This window comes from Barbus barbus (assembly GCF_936440315.1).
Source record: "Barbus barbus genome assembly, chromosome: 19".
NCBI classification, from domain to species: domain Eukaryota; kingdom Metazoa; phylum Chordata; class Actinopteri; order Cypriniformes; family Cyprinidae; genus Barbus; species Barbus barbus.
Window position 1 is genome coordinate 552,247 of NC_136747.1, and position 20,080 is coordinate 572,326.

The 20,080-nt window shown below is 41.3% G+C and overlaps 1 protein-coding gene across 1 annotated transcript in view; it reads right to left on the bottom strand.

Annotated features, from left to right (window-relative positions):
- LOC306885295 (NLR family CARD domain-containing protein 3-like) overlaps positions 1-20,080 on the bottom strand; it is a gene marked incomplete at both ends in the record, with an annotated part of 80,297 nt that overhangs the window by 36,056 nt on the left and 24,161 nt on the right. Inside the window, 2 exons of the mRNA XM_079441729.1 lie at positions 14,785-14,958; positions 18,563-18,736. Of these exons, the coding sequence (XP_079297855.1) occupies positions 14,785-14,958; positions 18,563-18,736 (348 nt within the window). The remainder of the gene's footprint in view (positions 1-14,784; positions 14,959-18,562; positions 18,737-20,080) is intronic.

The following is a 20,080-nucleotide window of genomic DNA, read 5'->3' on the forward strand; positions in this document are numbered from 1 at the left end:
CATCTTCACCTCCACAGATGATGGAAAGCAATCAGACAGGAGTTTTATTAATGTGTTATTAATGATAGACTCTTTATGATCATAAAAAAAGAAATTGTGTGGAGATGTATGTGTGCTTCAGGGAGGTTTTGTGGATATCACCATTTTGGATTACAATTATTGTTTCCTTTGACTGCCATCAACACCATTGTTCACCTGGAACTTTGTCACATAAACGGACATCATTGGTGATCATTATTATCTTCATCTTCATCAACATTCAGCTAAGTTTGTTCCATTTTTTTTACTGACCACTTGTATCATGCATGCTGCGTATTACTAATATTAACTATAAAAACTGTGCCATGGTACAACAGTAATACCCATTCTCTCAAGAAAGAAACTCGTAATCTTGAGCGAAAACTGAGAAAACTAACTTGGAAGTTTGCATGTAAAAACAGTATGCCCAGCTATAGACAGGCTCTAAAAGCTGTTAGGGCCAAGCAGATCTGCAAACTCATAGAAAATAACCAAAAACAATCCAAGGTTTTTATTTAGCACAGTGGGTAGATTAACAAATAATCAGACATCACTCGAACAAAATATTCCCTCACAGTTTAGTAATAATGACTTTATGAATTTCTTCACTGATAAAATAGCTAGTATCAGAAATACAATAACAAATGTAGAATCTAAAGTATCTAATTCAGTTTCAATAATTGCACTCAAAGAAAAATTGCAGTGCTTTACAACTATAGGACAGGAAGACCTAAATAAGCTTATCAACGCATCTAAACCAACAACATGTTTATTAGATCCTGTACCCACTAAATAACTGAAAGAGTTGTTACCTATAGCAGAACAATTGCTTCTGAATATTATTAACTTGTCGTTATTTCTAGGTCATGTCCCAAACCCCTTCTGTTGTGACACATCAGAAGGGTTTTGATCCATTTGCAGCTTTATTTAATATAGTCAGGCAATACAGGGTCCGATACCGGCAAGGCAGAACAGCAGAGGCAAGACAGAGACAGAGTCGAGTAACCAGGCGGGAGATCAGGGCAGGCAGCTAACAAACACAGTCCAGGTGAAACAATCTGAGTCAAGGCAGGCAGAGAACAATCAGAGAATCAAGAAACAGTCCAAGGTCAGGTTCAAGAAAGCAAGCACGGGTATAACGCTCAGAAATGACAGCCAGGGCAAATCAAGACTTTGCAGAGAGTCTGTGTGTGTATGTGGTTTATATGTGTGTGTAAATGAGGTGCAGGTGTGGATGAGTGGTCAGTCCCAGGTATGAGGGAAGATGGGAAATGGAGTCCGAATGGCAATGGGCTAATATTCAGGTGATGGTTCCCACTGGTGGTGCGAAGGAGGCGGTATGGGAGCCTCCTCTGTAACATTAAGAAACCACAACTAAATCTTAGTGAAGTGGTAAATTACAGAACCATTTCAAATCATTGTCTAAAATTTTAGAAAATTGTGCTCCTTCCTGCAAAATAAATAAATAAATAAAAGATATCAATGAAGAATTTCATTTAGGATTCAGGCCCAATCATAACACAGAAACTGCTTTATTTTTATATCTAAAAATGCACAAAGTTTTCTGTAAGGGGTAGGTTTAGGTGTAGGTTGATAGAAAATACAGTTTGTACAGTATAAAAACCATTACACCTATGGAGAGTAGGGCTGTAGTCAAGTCCACCTTTGTCGAGTCCAAGACAAGTCCAAGACCAGAACTATTGAGTCCGAGTCAAGACCGAGTCCATAGAGGTTCGAGTCCAAGTCAAGTCCAAGTCCAAATGAGACAGTCAAAACAGAGAAAGAAAAAAAAGCATCTTCTTCAAAACCACATACTTAACTATTGATAATTTATGTGATATGAAAGACAGCATATCTTCTATTTTAAGATAATAATTTTGCATTATTATTTGTAATGATCTAAAAGCATGTGCAGCAACACTGTAGGATCAAATTAGGCTATTTTATTTACTTTAGGTTTAGCAGTTTCACTAAAGTCACATAATCTGACGTGCAACTTCACATTTTCAGTATTTTTATTATAGTGTAACAACCACATTCTGAGCTGCCAATGGAAAATATTAAAAATAACAAGCAACATAAGTGTTAAAAAAAAAAAATCAACATGTTCCCATTCTTGAACTTGTTACTTGTTCTAAAGCAGGGTGTCCAAACTCAGTCCTGGAGGGCCGTTGTCCTGAAGAGTTTAGCTCCAACTTTCCTCAACACACCTGTCTGAAAGTTTCTAGTACGCTTAGATTAGCTGTTTCAGGTGTGTTTGATAAGGGTTGGAGTTGAACTCTGCAGGACACCAGCCCTCCAGGACAAAGTTTCGAGATCCCTGTCCTAAAGAAACCATAGTACAATTTAACCCTCCCAAGCAAGGCTGTGTAGCATATAAATGTCTTCAGCTCTGTGGGTCTGTGTGTGTGGCCACGCATGCATTTGTTTGCTGTTTGCCTTAGGCCATATAATATAGGTGCTATATTATATATATATATATATATATATATATATATATATATATATATATATATATATATCCCCAGGGATAGGGGGATATATATATATATATATATATATATATATATATATGTGGTGCCAGGACAACTGTCTCTCTCTGAATGTGAGCAAAACTAAAGAGCTGATCGTGGACTTTAGGAAGAGACAGCAGCAGCCCTACACTCCTCTTATGATCAGTGGGACCCCTGTGGAGAGGGTGAGTAGCTTCAAGTACCTCGGTGTAAACATCTCCGAGAACCTGACTTGGACTACACACATCCAAACACAGGTTAAGAAAGCCAGGCAAAGACTGTACCATCTGCAACAGCTGAGGAAATTCAGGGTCTCACCAGCAATCCTGAAAACTTTCTATTCAGGGACCATAGAAAGTGTATTGACTCAGTGCATCTCAGTGTGGTATGGAAACAGCTCCAATCAGGACTGCAAAGCACTACAGAGAGTTGTGCGCTTAGCTGAGCGCATCTCAGGGTCTGCTCTCCCCTCTCTGCAGGACATCTACCTCAAACGCTGCAAAAGTAGAGCTGTCAAAATAATCAAGGACTCAAATCACCCTGGTAACCATCTATTCACTTTGCTTCCATCTGGTAAGCGCTTCCGTAGCCTGATGGCAAAAACTGAGAGACTTAGGAGGAGCTTCTTCCCCCAGGCCATCAGGCTCCTAAACTCTAACTCTGTGTCATAACATCACTTCCCTCCATGTAAATATCATTATATCAATAAGCTATTCGTAATTTTTCTCCATGTAAATATCATACATCAATAAGAAATTCATAATTTTTCTCTAACCTCATATTGCTGCTATTCAAATACCCTGTACAACTTTTTGCACATTATTTTTGCACATTCCTCTTATTACTATTTAAGTCAACAACATACTGACTTGCACATTTATATTTTTTTATCTTATCTTATCATTTATTTTATTTTATTTTATTTTATTCTTTTATTTTATTTTATGTTTTGTACTTTTCTCCTTCTTAATATTTGTATTCTATATAATTGCACTGTCCTTGGAGCGGACCTGACCTACATTTCACTGCTGGTTATACTCTGTATAATTGTGTCAGGCACTACTGGACTCTGGGGCGGAGGGTAATTTCTTGGACCATACTTTTGCACTTGAACTCCAGATCCCCATCAAACCACTCGCTCACAAGATCTCACAAGGGTGGTGATGGCGCAGTGGATAAGACACATGCCTTTGATGTGAGAGACCTGGGTTCGAATCCACTGTGAGACACCAATGTGTCCCTGAGCAAGACACTTAATCCCTAGTTGCTCCAGAGGCGTGTGACCTCTGACATATATAGCAATTGTAAGTCGCTTTGGATAAAAGCGTCAGCTAAATGAATAAATGTAAATGTAAATCTCCGTTCACGCCCTCAACGGCCATGCATTAACCACCATTTCGTTTACCTCTGGACCCGTCACCCTCATCACGTCAGGCAATCACACCGAAACCATCTCATTTTTGATCATGGACTCCCCCCTCGCACCTGTTGTCCTCGGTCACCCCTGGCTCATCCGTCACAATCCGAGAATAGACTGGCAGCAGAGATCCATTATAGCTTGGAGCACTAATTGTTATGAGTCCTGTCTTATGTCTGCCTGTCCGTCGATTTCTGTTTCTGTTTTTCAGGAGGAAGCGGTGGATTTGTCTAACGTGCCCACAGAGTACCAGGACCTGAGGGAAGTGTTCAGTAAGTCTCGAGCAGCTTCTCTTCCTCCGCATCGTCCTTACGACTGTGCTATAGATTTACTGCCAGGTACGTCTCCGCCGAAAGGCAAGTTATATTCGCTTTCTGTACCAGAGAGGGAGTCTATGGAGAAATATATTTCTGATTCTCTAGCATCCAAGTTCATCCGCCCTTCCTCTTCTCCAGCGGGGGCGGGATTCTTTTTTGTGGGGAAGAAGGACGGGTCTCTGCGTCCTTGTATTGACTACCGGGGGTTGAATAACATCACGGTAAAGAATACTTATCCTTTGCCGTTGATGTCTTCAGCCTTCGAGAGGTTGCAGGGAGCGTCTATTTTCACAAAACTGGATTTACGTAATGCCTATCATTTGGTTCGCATAAGGAAGGGGGATGAGTGGAAGACTGCCTTTAACACCCCCAGGGGGCACTTTGAATATTTGGTCATGCCCTTCGGGCTTTCCAACTCCCCGGCGGTCTTCCAAGCACTCGTCAATGACGTGCTGCGAGATATGGTCGATCAATTCATATATGTCTACCTGGATGACATATTGATTTTTTCTTCTTCTCTCCAGGAACATGTGCAGCACGTCCGGCGAGTGCTTCAGAGGTTGCTAGAGAATGGGCTTTTTGTCAAGGCGGAGAAATGCGCTTTTCATGCACAGTCCGTTCCTTTTCTAGGGTACATTGTCTCGTCTGAGGGAGTGCGCATGGATCCTGAAAAGGTTAAGGCTGTGGTGGATTGGCCAAGTCCAGATTCCCGTAAGGCCCTACAGAGGTTTCTGGGGTTTGCCAATTTCTACCGGCGTTTTATTCGCAATTTCAGCCAACTAGCCGCGCCTCTGACTGCCTTGACCTCCCCCAGAACTACGTTCAGGTGGTCTAACACAGCCGAGGCTGTGTTTACCAAACTGAAGGGCCGCTTTGTTTCAGCCCCTATCCTCATAGCCCCTGATTCCTCACGTCAGTTTGTGGTGGAGGTCGACGCATCGGAGGTGGGGGTAGGCGCAGTGCTTTTCCAGCGTTCTTCCGCAGACGACAAGATGCATCCCTGCGCGTTTTTTTCCCATCGCTTATCACCTGCCGAACATAATTACGACATTGGTAACAGGGAGTTGTTGGCAGTCAAGTTAGCGTTGGAGGAATGGCGTCACTGGTTAGAAGAGTCAGGGGTACCTTTTATCGTCTGGACCGACCACAAGAATCTGGAATATATCAGAACTGCCAAAAGATTGAACTCCAGGCAGGCTCGGTGGGCACTTTTTTTCGGTCGTTTTGATTTTTCCCTCTCGTACCGCCCGGGTTCTAAGAACATCAAACCCGACTCTTTATCGCGTATTTTTGATCGTTCCGAACGCCCGTCCACTCCCGAGTGCATTTTACCCGAGAACCTTTTTGTCTCCACACTCACATGGGAGATCGAATCGAAGGTCAGAACGGCCTTAGAAGGGGTAACGCCTCCGTCCGGGTGCCCACCGAATCGGTTATTCGTGCCGGAGGGATTACGGTCCAGCGTTATTCAGTGGGGACATTGTTCCAACGTGGCTCGGGACCAATTTTTTGGTCAAGCAACGATTCTGGTGGCCACTTATGGCTCGCGACATTTGCAGTTTTGTTTTGCTCGGTTTGTGCCACTGGTAAGACTTCCAATCGACCCCCAGATGGGCTACTTCAACCGCTGCCTGTCCCTTCGAGACCCTGGTCCCATATTGCGCTAGATTTTATTACCGCCCTCCCGCCCTCCCAGGGCAACACGGTCGTTTTGACCGTGGTGGACCGGTTCTCGAAGGCGGCCCATTTCATTCCCTTGGCCAAATTACCCTCAGCCAAGGAGACAGCGTTGACCGTCGTAAACCACGTCTTTCGCTTACATGGCCTCCCGATAGACGTGGTTTCCGACAGGGGACCCCAGTTTGTGTCCAAATTTTGGCAAGAATTCTGTAAGTTGCTGGGAGCGACTGTCAGTCTGTCCTCAGGGTTTCATCCGCAGAGCAATGGCCAAACCGAGAGAGCCAACCAAGATTTGGAAAGGGTGTTGCGATGTTTGGTCTCCATGAATCCTTCCTCCTGGAGCCAACAACTGTCAATGGTGGAGTACGCCCACAATGCATTACCAGTGTCGTCCACGGGCCTATCTCCGTTTGAATGTAGTTTAGGTTACCAGCCACCCATTTTTCCCAGTACGGAATCCGAAGTCGCGGTCCCCTCCGCTCACGCCTTTGTCCAGAGGTGTCACCGCACTTGGAGCCCGTGAGACTCTACTCCAAGTGAGGGCGTGCACCAAGGCTAAAGCCGATCGCCACCAGTCTAAGCCTCCCGTTTACGTCGTTGGTCAAAAAGTGTGGCTTTCTACCAAGAACATTCCTCTCTGCTCCGTTTCTAATAAACTTGCTCCCAAATTCATTGGCCCGTTCACTGTCACCAAGATCATTAGTCCGGTGGCAGTCCGCCTCAACCTCCCTCCGGTGTACAGGAGGATTCATTCCGTCTTTCACGTATCCAAAATTAAACCCGTGTTTCACTCCCCCATTAATCCGCCAGCCCCGGTTCCCCCCCCGCCGCGACTCGTAGACGGGGAACCCACATTTTCGGTCAACCGTATTCTGGACTCTAGACGGAGGGGACGCGGATTTCAGTACTTGGTGGACTGGGATGGTTACGGTCCGGAGGAGAGAAGTTGGGTGCCTGCGAGAGACATACTGGATCACTCTCTCATCGATGATTACAATCGACAGGTAAGCGAACCTGGGAGCGCTAGGAGGCGCTCCTAGGGGGAGGGGTACTGTCCATTAATCCATTGCTTTCTCCTCGTCTCGTGTCAGTGTTGTCATGTTTGTGTGTAGGTGCGTGTGGGCGTGACCTGCCCATCACCGCTGATTTGTCTCGGCTGTGTCTCGTTTGCAGCACCTGCTGCAGCTCATCATCTCAGCTACATACAGGTCCTTCTCGAAAAATTAGCATATTGTGATAAAGTTCATTATTTTCTGTAATGTACTGATAAACATTAGACTTTCATATATTTTAGATTCATTACACACAACTGAAGCAGTTCAAGCCTTTTATTGTTTTAATATTGATGATTTTGGCATATAGCTCATGAAAACCCAAAATTCCTATCTCAAAAAATTAGCATATTTCATCCGACCAATAAAAGAAAAGTGTTTTTAATACAAAAAAAGTCAACCTTCAAATAATTATGTTCAGTTATGCACTCAATACTTGGTCGGGAATCCTTTTGCAGAAATGACTGCTTCAATGCGGCGTGGCATGGAGGCAATCAGCCTGTGGCACTGCTGAGGTGTTATGGAGGCCCAGGATGCTTCGATAGCGGCCTTAAGCTCATCCAGAGTGTTGGGTCTTGCGTCTCTCAACTTTCTCTTCACAATATCCCACAGATTCTCTATTGGGTTCAGGTTAGGAGAGTTGGCAGGCCAATTGAGCACAGTAATACCATGGTCAGTAAAACATTTACCAGTGGTTTTGGCACTGTGAGCAGGTGCCAGGTCGTGCTGAAAAATGAAATCTTCATCTCCATAAAACTTTTCAGCAGATGGAAGCATGAAGTGCTCCAAAATCTCCTGATAGCTAGCTGCATTGACCCTGCCCTTGATAAAACACAGTGGACCAACACCAGCAGCTGACATGGCACCCCAGACCATCACTGACTGTGGGTACTTGACACTGGACTTCAGGCATTTTGGCATTTCCCTCTCCCCAGTCTTCCTCTAGACTCTGGCACCTTGATTTCCGAATGACATGCAAAATTTGCTTTCATCCGAAAAAAGTACTTTGAACCACTGAGCAACAGTCCAGTGCTGCTTCTCTGTAGCCCAGGTCAGGCGCTTCTGCCGCTGTTTCTGGTTCAAAAGCGGCTTGACCTGGGGAATGCGGCACCTGTAGCCCATTTCCTGCACACGCCTGTACACGGTGGCTCTGGATGTTTCTACTCCACAATCTTCCTCCGGGTCCGGTCACCTCTTCTCGTTGTGCTGCGTTTTCTGCCACACTTTTTCCTTCCCACAGACTTCCCACTGAGGTGCCTTGATACAGCACTCTGGGAACTTTCTGTGTCTTACCCTCTTGCTTGAGGGTGTCAATGATGGCCTTCTAGACAGCAGTCAGGTCGGCAGTCTTACCCATGATTGCGGTTTTGAGTAATGAACCAGGCTGGGAGTTTTTAAAAGCCTCAGGAATCTTTTGCAGGTGTTTAGAGTTAATTAGTTGATTCAGATGATTAGGTTAATAGCTCGTTTAGAGAACCTTTGCATGATATGCTAATTTTTTGAGATAGGAATTTTGGGTTTTCATGAGCTGTATACCAAAATCATGAATATTAAAACAATAAAAGGCTTGAACTACTTCAGTTGTGTGTAATGAATCTAAAATATATGAAAGTCTAATGTTTATCAGTACATTACAGAAAATAATGAACTTTATCACAATATGCTAATTTTTTTAGAAGGACCTGTATACTCACCAGTTCTTCTATCCGTTGCCAGATCGTTGTTCATGTCTTCCCGTGTGGTCACCTGTTTCCCGTTCCTGTTGGCGTTCGCTGTTCCGGATCACTCAGCTCTCACGGACTCTCTAATCACTTCGGTCATCTATGTGTCCATCAAGGTTCCTGCGTCACTCACCATCATCCTGTGTTTCCACCTGTATTTCTGTCTGGCTTTTAATAAAGCACTCGTTTCCCTCGCTACTGCTTCCTGATCTTTTGACGGTCGTGACAGTTTCTTATTAATTAGGTTCCATAGCGTTTGCTGATTTTCAGGGTTTACATTTAAACATTTTGTAAGTTTTTTATTTTATATTAGGCTTATAGCATGGTAATGGTATATTTTTATTTGTTTTGTTAATAAAAGTCCTGGATAAGCAATTGACACGGAATTGCGCTATTGAAAGTGAAAGTAAAATGCGCACAGGCACTTAGCTATTTAAAAAAGCGAAGAAAAGTGAGTTGGAAGAGAGGGAAAACTCCAACGAACTTTGTAAAACCAAACTGCATTATGCAACTCACCGACATTGGCGCCGCTGATGGCAGCTATTGTGCGTTGCTCCTCGGTGTTTGTATTGTTTTTGTTTGTTTTTCCTGTTTTTTGTTTTTCAAATAAGATCAGCTTTACCAGGGATGGTCTGCTGAACATTCGGCAGAACACACCACAAAATCTTCTACCGGTTTTTGATTTTTCGGACGTTTTGCTGGACATTGTAGTTGGCGGAGCCGTAGCTCTGGTCAAACACTACAGGAGGCGCAGACGGGGAAAGAGAGCCGGCGCGCTCGTGAAACTTCGTCAGCGCGGATTTAGAACGGCGTTACCTAGCATCCATCTGGCGAATCTCCTCTCTCTACCCAACAAAACGGACGAACTCCTTCTGCTCTCCCGGACAAACAAGGACTTTTCTAACTCTGCTGCTCTATGTTTCACGGAAACCTGGTTGAATGGCGACATACCGGACAGCACGATTCATCTGCCTAATTACCAGCTGATCAGAGCAGATCGGGACACAGAATCAACGGGGAAATCGCGTGGCGGCGGGACATGCTTTTACATCAATGAGAGGTGGTGTACAGATGTAACTGTGTTAAAGAAGATGTGCTGTTCAGATCTAGAAACGCTCTTCATTAACTGCAAGCCGTTCTATTCGCCGCGGGAGTTCTGCTCGTTCATTCTCGTGAGTGTTTACATTCCACCGCAAGCGCACGTGAGCACAGCTCTACAGAAACTCACTGATCTGATCACAGAGAGTGAACAACAACACCCGGACTCTGTTTTAATCATTCTCGGGGACTTTAATAAAGCAAATCTCTCCCGTGAACTGCCAAAATACAGACAGCACATCACATGTCCCACCAGAGACAGTAATATATTGGATCACTGTTACACAACAATAAAGGACGCATATCACTCGGTTCCACGAGCAGCTTTAGGACTCTCTGATCACTGTTTGGTTCATCTTATTCCATCCTACAGGCAGAAACTTAAGTCTGCGAAGCCTGTATTAAGATCTGTTAAAAGATGGACTAACGAAACAGAGCGGGATTTACAAGCCTGTTTCGACCTGACTGATTGGACTGTTTTTGAAGCTGCGGCAAATGACCTGGACGAGCTCACAGAGACTGTAACATCTTATATCAGTTTCTGTGAGGACATGTGCATTCCTACCAGGACTCATCTATTCTACAACAATGACAAACCATGGTTCACTGCCAAACTCAGACAGCTCCGTCAGGCCAAAGAAGATGCTCACAGAAAGGGGGATAAAGTATTGTACAAACAGGCCAAATACACACTGGAAAAGGAAATCAGAGTGGCAAAGAGGAATTATTCTGACAAGCTCAGGAACAAATTCTCTTCCAGTGCTCCGGCTTCAGTGTGGTTAGGATTGAAGGACATCACCAGTTACAAAACACCACCCCCCAGCACTCTGGAGAATCAACACCTGGCAGACGACTTAAACGAGTTCTTTTGTCGTTTTGAACGATCACCCCACACCCGCCCAGAACAACCCTCCACACAACCATTCACACCTCCAGCAACCCCTCTCTCCCCCACACCTACAATTCAAATCAGCGAAGATGATGTGTGCCAGGTCTTCAGGAAGAACAAAAGAAGGAAAGCACCTGGTCCAGATGGTGTGTCACCAGCCTGCCTAAAAATCTGTGCTGAGCAGCTGGCCCCCATCTTCACACAGATCTTCAATAGATCACTGGAGCTGTGTGAAGTCCCCTCATGCTTCAAACGCTCCACCATCATCCCCGTCCCAAAGAAACACAAAATTACTGGACTTAATGACTACAGACCTGTGGCCCTAACGTCTGTAGCCATGAAATCATGCGAAAGACTGGTTCTGGCTCATCTGAAGGACATCACTGGACCCTTACTGGACCCCCTGCAGTTTGCCTACAGAGCAAACATGTCTGTGAATGATGCAGTCAACATGGGACTGCACTTCATCCTGCAGCATCTGGACAGACCAGGGACTTATGTGAGGATCCTGTTTGTGGACTTCAGCTCTGCTTTTAACACCATTATCCCGGAAACCCTTCAAAATAAACTAACTCAGCTCTCCGTCCCCACCTCCGTCTGCCAGTGGATCAACAGCTTCCTGACAGACAGACAGCAGTTAGTAAAGCTTGGTAAATTCACATCCAGCACTCGAACCATCAGCACTGGAGCTCCTCAGGGCTGCGTACTCTCCCCACTGCTCTTCTCCCTCTACACCAACGACTGCACATCTAAAGACCCCTCTGTCAAGCTCCTGAAGTTCGCAGACGACACCACACTGATCGGCCTCATCCAGGACGGTGACGAGTCTGCTTACAGACAGGAGGTTAAGGAGCTGGCTGTCTGGTGCAGTCTCAACAACCTGGAGCTTAACACGCCCAAAACTGTGGAGATGATCGTGGACTTCAGGAGAAACCCTCCTGCTCTCCCCCCACTCACCACCACGAACAGCACTGTGACTGCAGTGGAGTCATTCAGATTCCTGGGCACCACCATCTCTCAGGACCTGAAGTGGGATATTCACATTGACTCCATTGTCAGGAAGGCCCAGCAGATGTACTTTCTTCGCCAGCTGAGGAAGTACAACCTGCCACAGGACTTACTGAAACAGTTCTACTCTGCCATCATTGAATCCATCCTCTGCACCTCAATAACTGTCTGGTTCAGCTCAGCTACCAAATCTGACCTCAGAAGACTACGGAGGGTAGTCCGGACTGCTGAGCGAATCATTGGTACAACCCTCCCCACTCTCCAAGAACTGTACTTATCCAGAGTGAGCAAAAAGGCTGGTAAAATCACTCTGGACCCCTCACATCCAGCACACAACCTCTTTGAACTGTTACCATCTGGTCGACGCTACAGAGTTCTGAGCACCAGAACGACCAGACACAGGAACAGTTTCTTCCCTCAGTCAATACATCTCATGAACACTCAATAAATAAACGTGGAACACACAACTAATACATTATCCATTCACCACACTCACTTATTTTATTTTTATTTTCTCATTTCTAATTTGCACATACTTGACCTGTACATACATAGTCGCCTATATTATATATTATATATTGTGTATTTTTTTTATTTTTAATTTTTTTTGCTGCTTTGTACATTGGTTATTGGCTATTTCCTGTTATTTTGTTTCATTACCTGTGTCCTGTCCTGTTACTGTCTTTCTGTTGCACTGTGGAGCTTCTGTCACTATAACAAATTCCTTGTATGTGTAAACATACTTGGCCAATAAAGCTCATTCTGATTCTGATTCTGATTCTGATTGTGTCTGTGGCCAAAATAAAAATGAATTATGCCTCCGCGCAGCGCGCACACTTGGAGCCAGGCATATGACGCAGCTGTGCATTTACCAGGCGACCAATGGCAATGCCCATTCTAGATGGATTGTAAATTAAACCAATTACATTACCCATTCTCCGAACAAGCGAGCCAGATTAATGGTTTTGCTTTGAAAGAGAAAAAAAGCATATATAGCTGGACTCAGTTGAGACCAACTAGAACATTTGGCGAGTCCAATGACCAAGTCCGAGACAAGTCCGAATCCACATACCAACGAGTCCAAGACAAGTCCGAGACGATAGAAAAGCGTCTGGAGTCCAGACTCGAGTCCGAGACCAGACTTGAATACTACAGCCCTAATGGAGAGTCCCCGTATACAGCAGGTGTGGGGGTGAAAGCATATCAACCTAAGAGTTTCTATGAAAGTATAATAGATATAACAATAGTAAGAACAGTAAATAATAATAATAACAACAACAATAACAATTATTTAACAAATAAATGAAAGAATGCATAAATAAAGTATACCTAGAAAATATAATAGATATAACAATAGTAGAAAAAATAATGACACAAATAATGACAATAAAAATAATAAACTAATTACCTCAAGATTGGAAGAGGAGGCTGGCAGAAGAGGAAGAGGGTGAATGATATTAATTGCAGTAAGGGTAGAGTTAGCAGGGCGCACTATTCATACAATAATCATCAACGTGAGATGCACAAACCTGTAAACGCCCAGATCATCTCCGTAAACAAAGTGTGAAGATCATCAAATTCATCTAGGTTTTGGAAGAAGACGTGCTGTGAGAAATAAGCCTTGTGCTTACCTTAGAAGAAGAATATGATGCAATGTGCGGAGGAGATCATTTCTGACGAGTAAGTAATTAATCCTTACTTACATTAGTGTTATAGTGACATGAACGTCTCAACATTTTACTAGTTGGTCTTTTCCCAAACTATAATTCAAGACTAAAATGTTTGAAATTGAGTGTAACATTGATATATGAAATATGATAGGCAACCTTTCACTGCACCTAAATGTTGTACGACGTAAGGATGTTTTTATACTTTATATACTATAAAATAATACAATATAAAAGTAAGTTTATATGAAGTAAGACAGGCAAGACAGACAAGCAGTGTTTGCACTGTAACATGATGAATGGAACAATTTAAGAATGTTTAGACCAGTGTTTACTGTGAAATACTCTGTTTGCAAATATCTGCTCAAATGTAGACATTTAACAATAATAATTCAGTTTCTCAGATATAATATGTAATTTTTGTACTGTATGATAATACATACAAAGCATGTGTGCATCTATGAATACAAAATTATGTTTTTTGTCATGACTGGGCAATATTAGTGATTACTAATGTAATAATATAGTTGCATCTGATATCAAATTGCTCACTGTCTGGGAGTGCTGTACCAACATCAGATTTTCAACTACACTGGGCTGAACTTCTACATGCATAAGGTAATATAAGCTCCATGACTACTGATGATGTTTTTTTTTTTCTTGAATTCATTGAAAGAAGCAGGAAACATAGTATGGTTAATGTGTCTTTGACCTTCATTATGTATATGTTGATTATACCGTGTTGTAAATATAATGCAAATAATCAAAAACCCCATTATTTTTATCTATTCACACTCTTTCTTACCTGCCTCATAGTCACATTAATCACTGATGGCCATTATGCCCTTTGTCTCTCAGGTGTGAATCACTAAATATTCATGGCCATTTTCACTCCCTCGCATACAGCCTTTCTAACACAAAACATGTCTCACAAAAGATAAATCAATACGTTGTTTTCTGTGATTGAGTGGGCAGATTGCTTTTCACATCATTTTATAGCCAAATAATTAGTCTACCACATCCAGTTCTCAAAGGTCTGGTGAACAAATGTTCTGTATGAGTTTTATGGCCTTATCTTGGTGACTTTTTGAAATTGTATTATTTCACTAACCACGCATAAACGTTATATTCTCAGAAATACAAACTTGTACATATATGCTGCTCACATATTATTGTTACACAGTTCTTGCTGAATACAGTATAATCAGATTTTAACAATTAATATGAACTGAAAAAAAGCGCAAATATCAGGGCATGCCAAAACTTTCCCAGGGCCCAAATACACCCTCAGACCCCACAGGGTTAAATACAACCCCAAGGACTCTGATTTGGTCTCCCTATAAACTATTGAAAAATATGTCTCTCTGAGCTGAGATCATGTGACTATCAGAGAGATGATCTTACCTCAAATTCTCAAGTTTACAGTGAGGATTCTCTAGTACAGCAGAGAGCAGCTTCACTCCTGAATCTCTAAGTTTATTCCCAGACAGATCCAGTTTTCTCAGGTGTGAGGGGTTTGATCTCAGAGCTGAAGCCAGAGCAGTACAACCTCCATCTCTGACACCACAATTACTCAACCTGTAGAGAACAAGGACACACTATTTAGTCTCTCTGTAGCCTAAGTGCTATAAAGATTACTAAACCCCTATTCGGACGGTAATTGTTTCTCATGGGGACGCAAGTGATTTTCACCATTTACAGGGGGTAGTCAATTTATTTGCCATCCGTATCCAGGATGTCGGTGTTTTTCTCTCACCACCCCCATAAAAATCCCTGGCTGAATTACCTACTGTTTTTTGACAAACACCAAGGTCATGTGGTAATTTAACCCCCTGGGGTCGACAAACGCGTATACGCGTTTTGTGGCAGATTTTCCTGATAAGGTAGAAATGAGCTTGAATTACTCTGCCATTTTTTTGATCGTTCAGATAAGAGCAATACATCATTCGAATCTGTATGGGGTCTACTTTTATTTGTATACACTCATAATAACAACTAAACTTTGTGCTTTTGAAGAATAAGGAAAACAAACAGGGTGCGCTCTCTGCCTTATCCGTCTCCGCAAACTACTTTTAGAACTGTAACTCTGCGAATTCTGAACACACAGACATGGGATTTATATCTATAGAAAGCTTGAAGTGTCTACTTTTAAATGAGTCATATCGAAAACAAATATGCTGTGATGAAGTAATCCGTATGAAACCAACACGAGGATCAGTCTTTCCCTTCTAACTCATTATCTCTAATGCAATCCCGCCCCCTCGCGGCACGCGCCATTCACAAGTAAATAACCACGTGAGCCGCGTGCGTGTGGAGACGCCCAACATAAACAAAGACTGAGAACTCTCTACTGTTCGTTTCTGGAAGGGGAACAATAGAGAGAAACAGAAGACGCGCTGGATTTCCCTCAAAAGAAGAACAATATTTCATCTAGTAGAGAAGATCGATCTGATGAGTAAGCAATGTTTCTTTTTTTGCATTAGTTAACGTGTTATTGTGACATAAATTTGAACACATTACTAGTTGGGTTGTTCCCAAACTACAACACGATGAATGCTACGCATCTAAGAATGTTTAGACCATGTTTATTAGTAGTAATCTGTTCACATAGATACATCCAAAGTACATCCTTTTATAGTACAAAGCATGTGTGAGTCTATGACTGCAGAATCCTATCTTCTATACTATAAAATCATACATGATGTTCAGGATGGCTATATGACTACAAAATCATAGTTGGGTTTTTCCCAAACTATAATTCCTGACTAAAATGTTTGAAATCCAGTAAAACATTTTGAATATGATGGGCAATTCATTGTATTTAAATTTCTCACGGCGCTATGATGTTTTCATGCTCTTTATAAAACAATAGAAGTAAAATGAGTGTACACTGAAACCTGATGAATGCTACGAGTCTAAGTATGTTTAGAACATATTTATTATTAATATCCTACTCTGTTCAAAAATAGATTTTAATAACGTGCTAAACGATAATTATTAGTTTCTCAAAAATATTTTTTTTTTCTTTTTTTTTTACGATAATACAAAGCATGTTTGAGTCTATGGCTACAAAACCTATATATATATATAAATACAGATGCTCCTGATAGAAACATGCTCACAAATGTTTTTTCTTTTCTTTTTTTTTTGGTTGTTTGTATTTTATTGAATCAGATACCTGCACCACAGATGATGAATCCTGCTGACTTTCAGTCTCTTCAAACTGTTTTCCTCTGAGACAGCTGCACCAACATCAGAAGTTCTATTACACTGATATTCTATGGTAAAACAAGATCATTGACTATTGATAATTTTTTTTCTTCTTGAATCCTGTATATATCAGGTATGATTTACTTGTTTCACTTGTTGAACAGAATCTGTTGCAGGAATCACTCAAAGTCTGTTCACATCTCTGTGGTTAGATCAGTGTGCACAATAATGTGTCTTTTGACCTTCATTATGTATGCTTTGATTATACTGTGTTGTAAATAAAACAAATCATTTTAAAACCCCATTTTTTTTAAGGTTCTCACATTCTCTCTTACATGCATTTGTAGCCAAAAAACCACATCCAGTTCTCAAAGTTCTTGTGAACAATTGTTCTGTATGTGTTTTATGGTCTTACTTCAGTGACTTCAAAATTGTAGTTTTTCACTAACCACGCATAAACGTTGCTTTCTCAAAAACACAATCATGTACATAAATGCTGCTAACATATTATTGTAGGGCTAACATTTGCCCATTCAAGTTAGTTACGATGATCAAAACTTGCGACATCTGTGGAATTTGCTGTGTGATAAAACTGCACATTTTAGAATGGCCTTTTATTGTGGCCAGCCTAAAGCACACCTGTGCAATAATCACGCTGCCTAATCAGCATCTTGATATGCCACACCTGTGAGGTGGATGGATTATCTTGGAAAAGGAGAAGTGCTCACTAACACAAATCTAGACAGATTTGTGAACAATATTTGAGATAAATAGGCCTTTTGTGTACATAGAGAATGTCTTTGAGTTCAGCTCATGAAAAATGGGGGCAAAAACAAAAGTGTTGCATTTATAATTTTGTTCAGTGTATATTATAGAATAGGCTATGCTTGGAATAATAAGAATATATTTTACATAAGTATTTTTAAATACATTTTACACAATAAGAATAAATTTGTAAATAAAATTCATTTTATTTACAGCAGACAATCATGTGACTGGCCATGTGAGCAGCACAGAACTCGCTCCTCCACTGTGAATAAATCGCCATCCGAATCCATGAGTTTTATCACTGAGGTGATATGTAAATTAATTTTTACAGATGTTCATATGAGAAACAATTACCGTCCGAATCGGGCTTAGTAAAGCATCTCTGTATGATATAAAGTAGCTGATATTCATCTAATCATGAGTTATAGATGGGAACAGACACTGAGAAAAGATGAATCAGATCAATATAAATGGGAATTAACCCTCTGGGGTCGAAGACTGTACTGGTGCGGTTTGTCACATTTTTGTCTTGATAACTGTGAAAGGGAACTTAAAATACTCAGTCATTTTTGATTGTACAGATAAAAGTAAGGTATTATTTGAAACTGCAAAGGGTCAACTTTGCAGTTGACCCTTGATTTGTGTATAGTCATAGTAACACCAAAATTATATACTTTTGTAAAATTAAAACAAACAGGGTGCACTCTCTGCTCTCTCGGGCTCCGTCATCTTTCTTCCATGAGCAGTGCACACTATTCATAAGATAATCATCACCTCCGTAAACAAAGCATGAAGATTCATCAAATTCATCTTGGCTACTTTTCGTTTCTGGAAGAAGACGCGCTTAGAAGAAGAAGCCAGAATTTACTTCAGAAGAAGAACGCGATGTGACACGTGGCTTGAGTCAGAGGAGATCATTTCTGATGAGTAAGGCATATTGTATTACTTGCATTAGTTGTCTTTGCATAACTTGTACACGTTTTACTAGATAGATTTTTCCCAAACCATGATTCCACATGTATGAAATCAAATTAAACATTTTGAAATATGTAATTTCATTACATCTAAATGTCTCAGGATGCCAGGATTTTCTTTAATGTTTTATAAAATATAAAAACAATAAAGAAAAATAATTAATTAAAAATAAATACACTGTAACACTTTTAATTCGCACCAGATCATGTGAATATCGAGATGATCTTACCTCAAATTCTCCAGTTTACATAGAGGATTCTCCAGTACAGCAGAGAACAGCTTCACTCCTGAGTTTCCTAGATTATTGTCAGACAGATCCAGTTCTCTCAGGTGTGAGGGGTTTGATCTCAGAGCTGAAGCCAGAGTAGCACAACCTTCATCGCTGACATCACACTTGCTCAACCTGTAGAGAACAATGACACACTCTTCACTCTCTCAGTAGCCCATATATACAGTAGTCAACATTTGAAGTGTTGATGAAGAATTTTGATCCACTTCAAATGTTGACTACTATATTTTAAAGATTACTAATAAAGTATCTCTGTATGATATAATGTAGCTGATAATCATGTGATCATGTTGTTACATCCTGAGGATGTATAATATGCATGTATGGTTTGGGGTGTGTATTTTACCCTTTGTGGGTGTGTTTTTGCCATGTGCTTTTCCTCTCTCTCACATTGCATGCATTGCAGTTAATGCTGCCTTAACATGCTATCGGAATTATCGTAAATACGAGTTTCCTAATCGGAAATTAGATGTGAATGCTTCTCAAGTTATATTTAACACTGGGAAATTCGGAAATAATTTTGATACAGAGTTTTTGTGTTGGGTGGGCCATAAACTTTAAGCATGGTGGCGGTGACAACCATTGCTTCTGTCAATGCAATTCTTACAACAACTACTTCACGTTATCTTGTCGCTAAAGTAGTGTATTTATAGGCTATACATGAACGAACATTTGAAGCATATTGAATGTTTTTTAAACACTGAAATAAGCATGTATTTGAATGAAATTCCAGAATTTTCAGCAAGCTGACTATCTAGCGAGATGAATTGTCAACCAATGAGATGCTACATTTGACTATTTCCGACAACAAATCATGTGAATACTACAAGCTCGTAATCACAACTTCATAAGTGGGAAATTGGAAATTTCTGATAGCATGTGAAAGAATATTTAGTAGCATAATTAGCAGCATCTGATCTGTTCATTTAATGGAGCTCTCTCCTAACAAGCTGATGATCTGAATCAGGTGTGTTAAGTCCCAAGGACTGGCATTGAGAACCACTGATTCTTACTAAGAAGCAATTTAATAAATAGTTTATACCTTTTTACTATGTACATAAATGGACCAAGGTGAAAATATTTAGAAAATATCCTGTTTTGTTTTCAAACAGTTGAATATAACTTTAAAAAAAAGTCCAGAACAAACATTACTGCCGATCGTCAACAAAAGCTGTCACAGTTGTCAGCGACAAGCACAATCCTCCCATCAGCTAGACCATAACATTTAACAAGCCTCGGTCTGACCTTCACAGCCTTCAAAAGGCGTGGCCTTGACAGTCTAAGTCCTTCAAAGAATGCTGTCTATGAATTGGGACAAAACTTATAAGAGGGATGAAAGAAGACTGCTTCAGAGAGGTTCACTTCTCCCCTGCACCAGACTTATATAAAGCTGTTGAGTCTAAAAACCTGCATATTGTCTCAATGAATTACAGTAGGTGTGCACACATTGTGGATCCA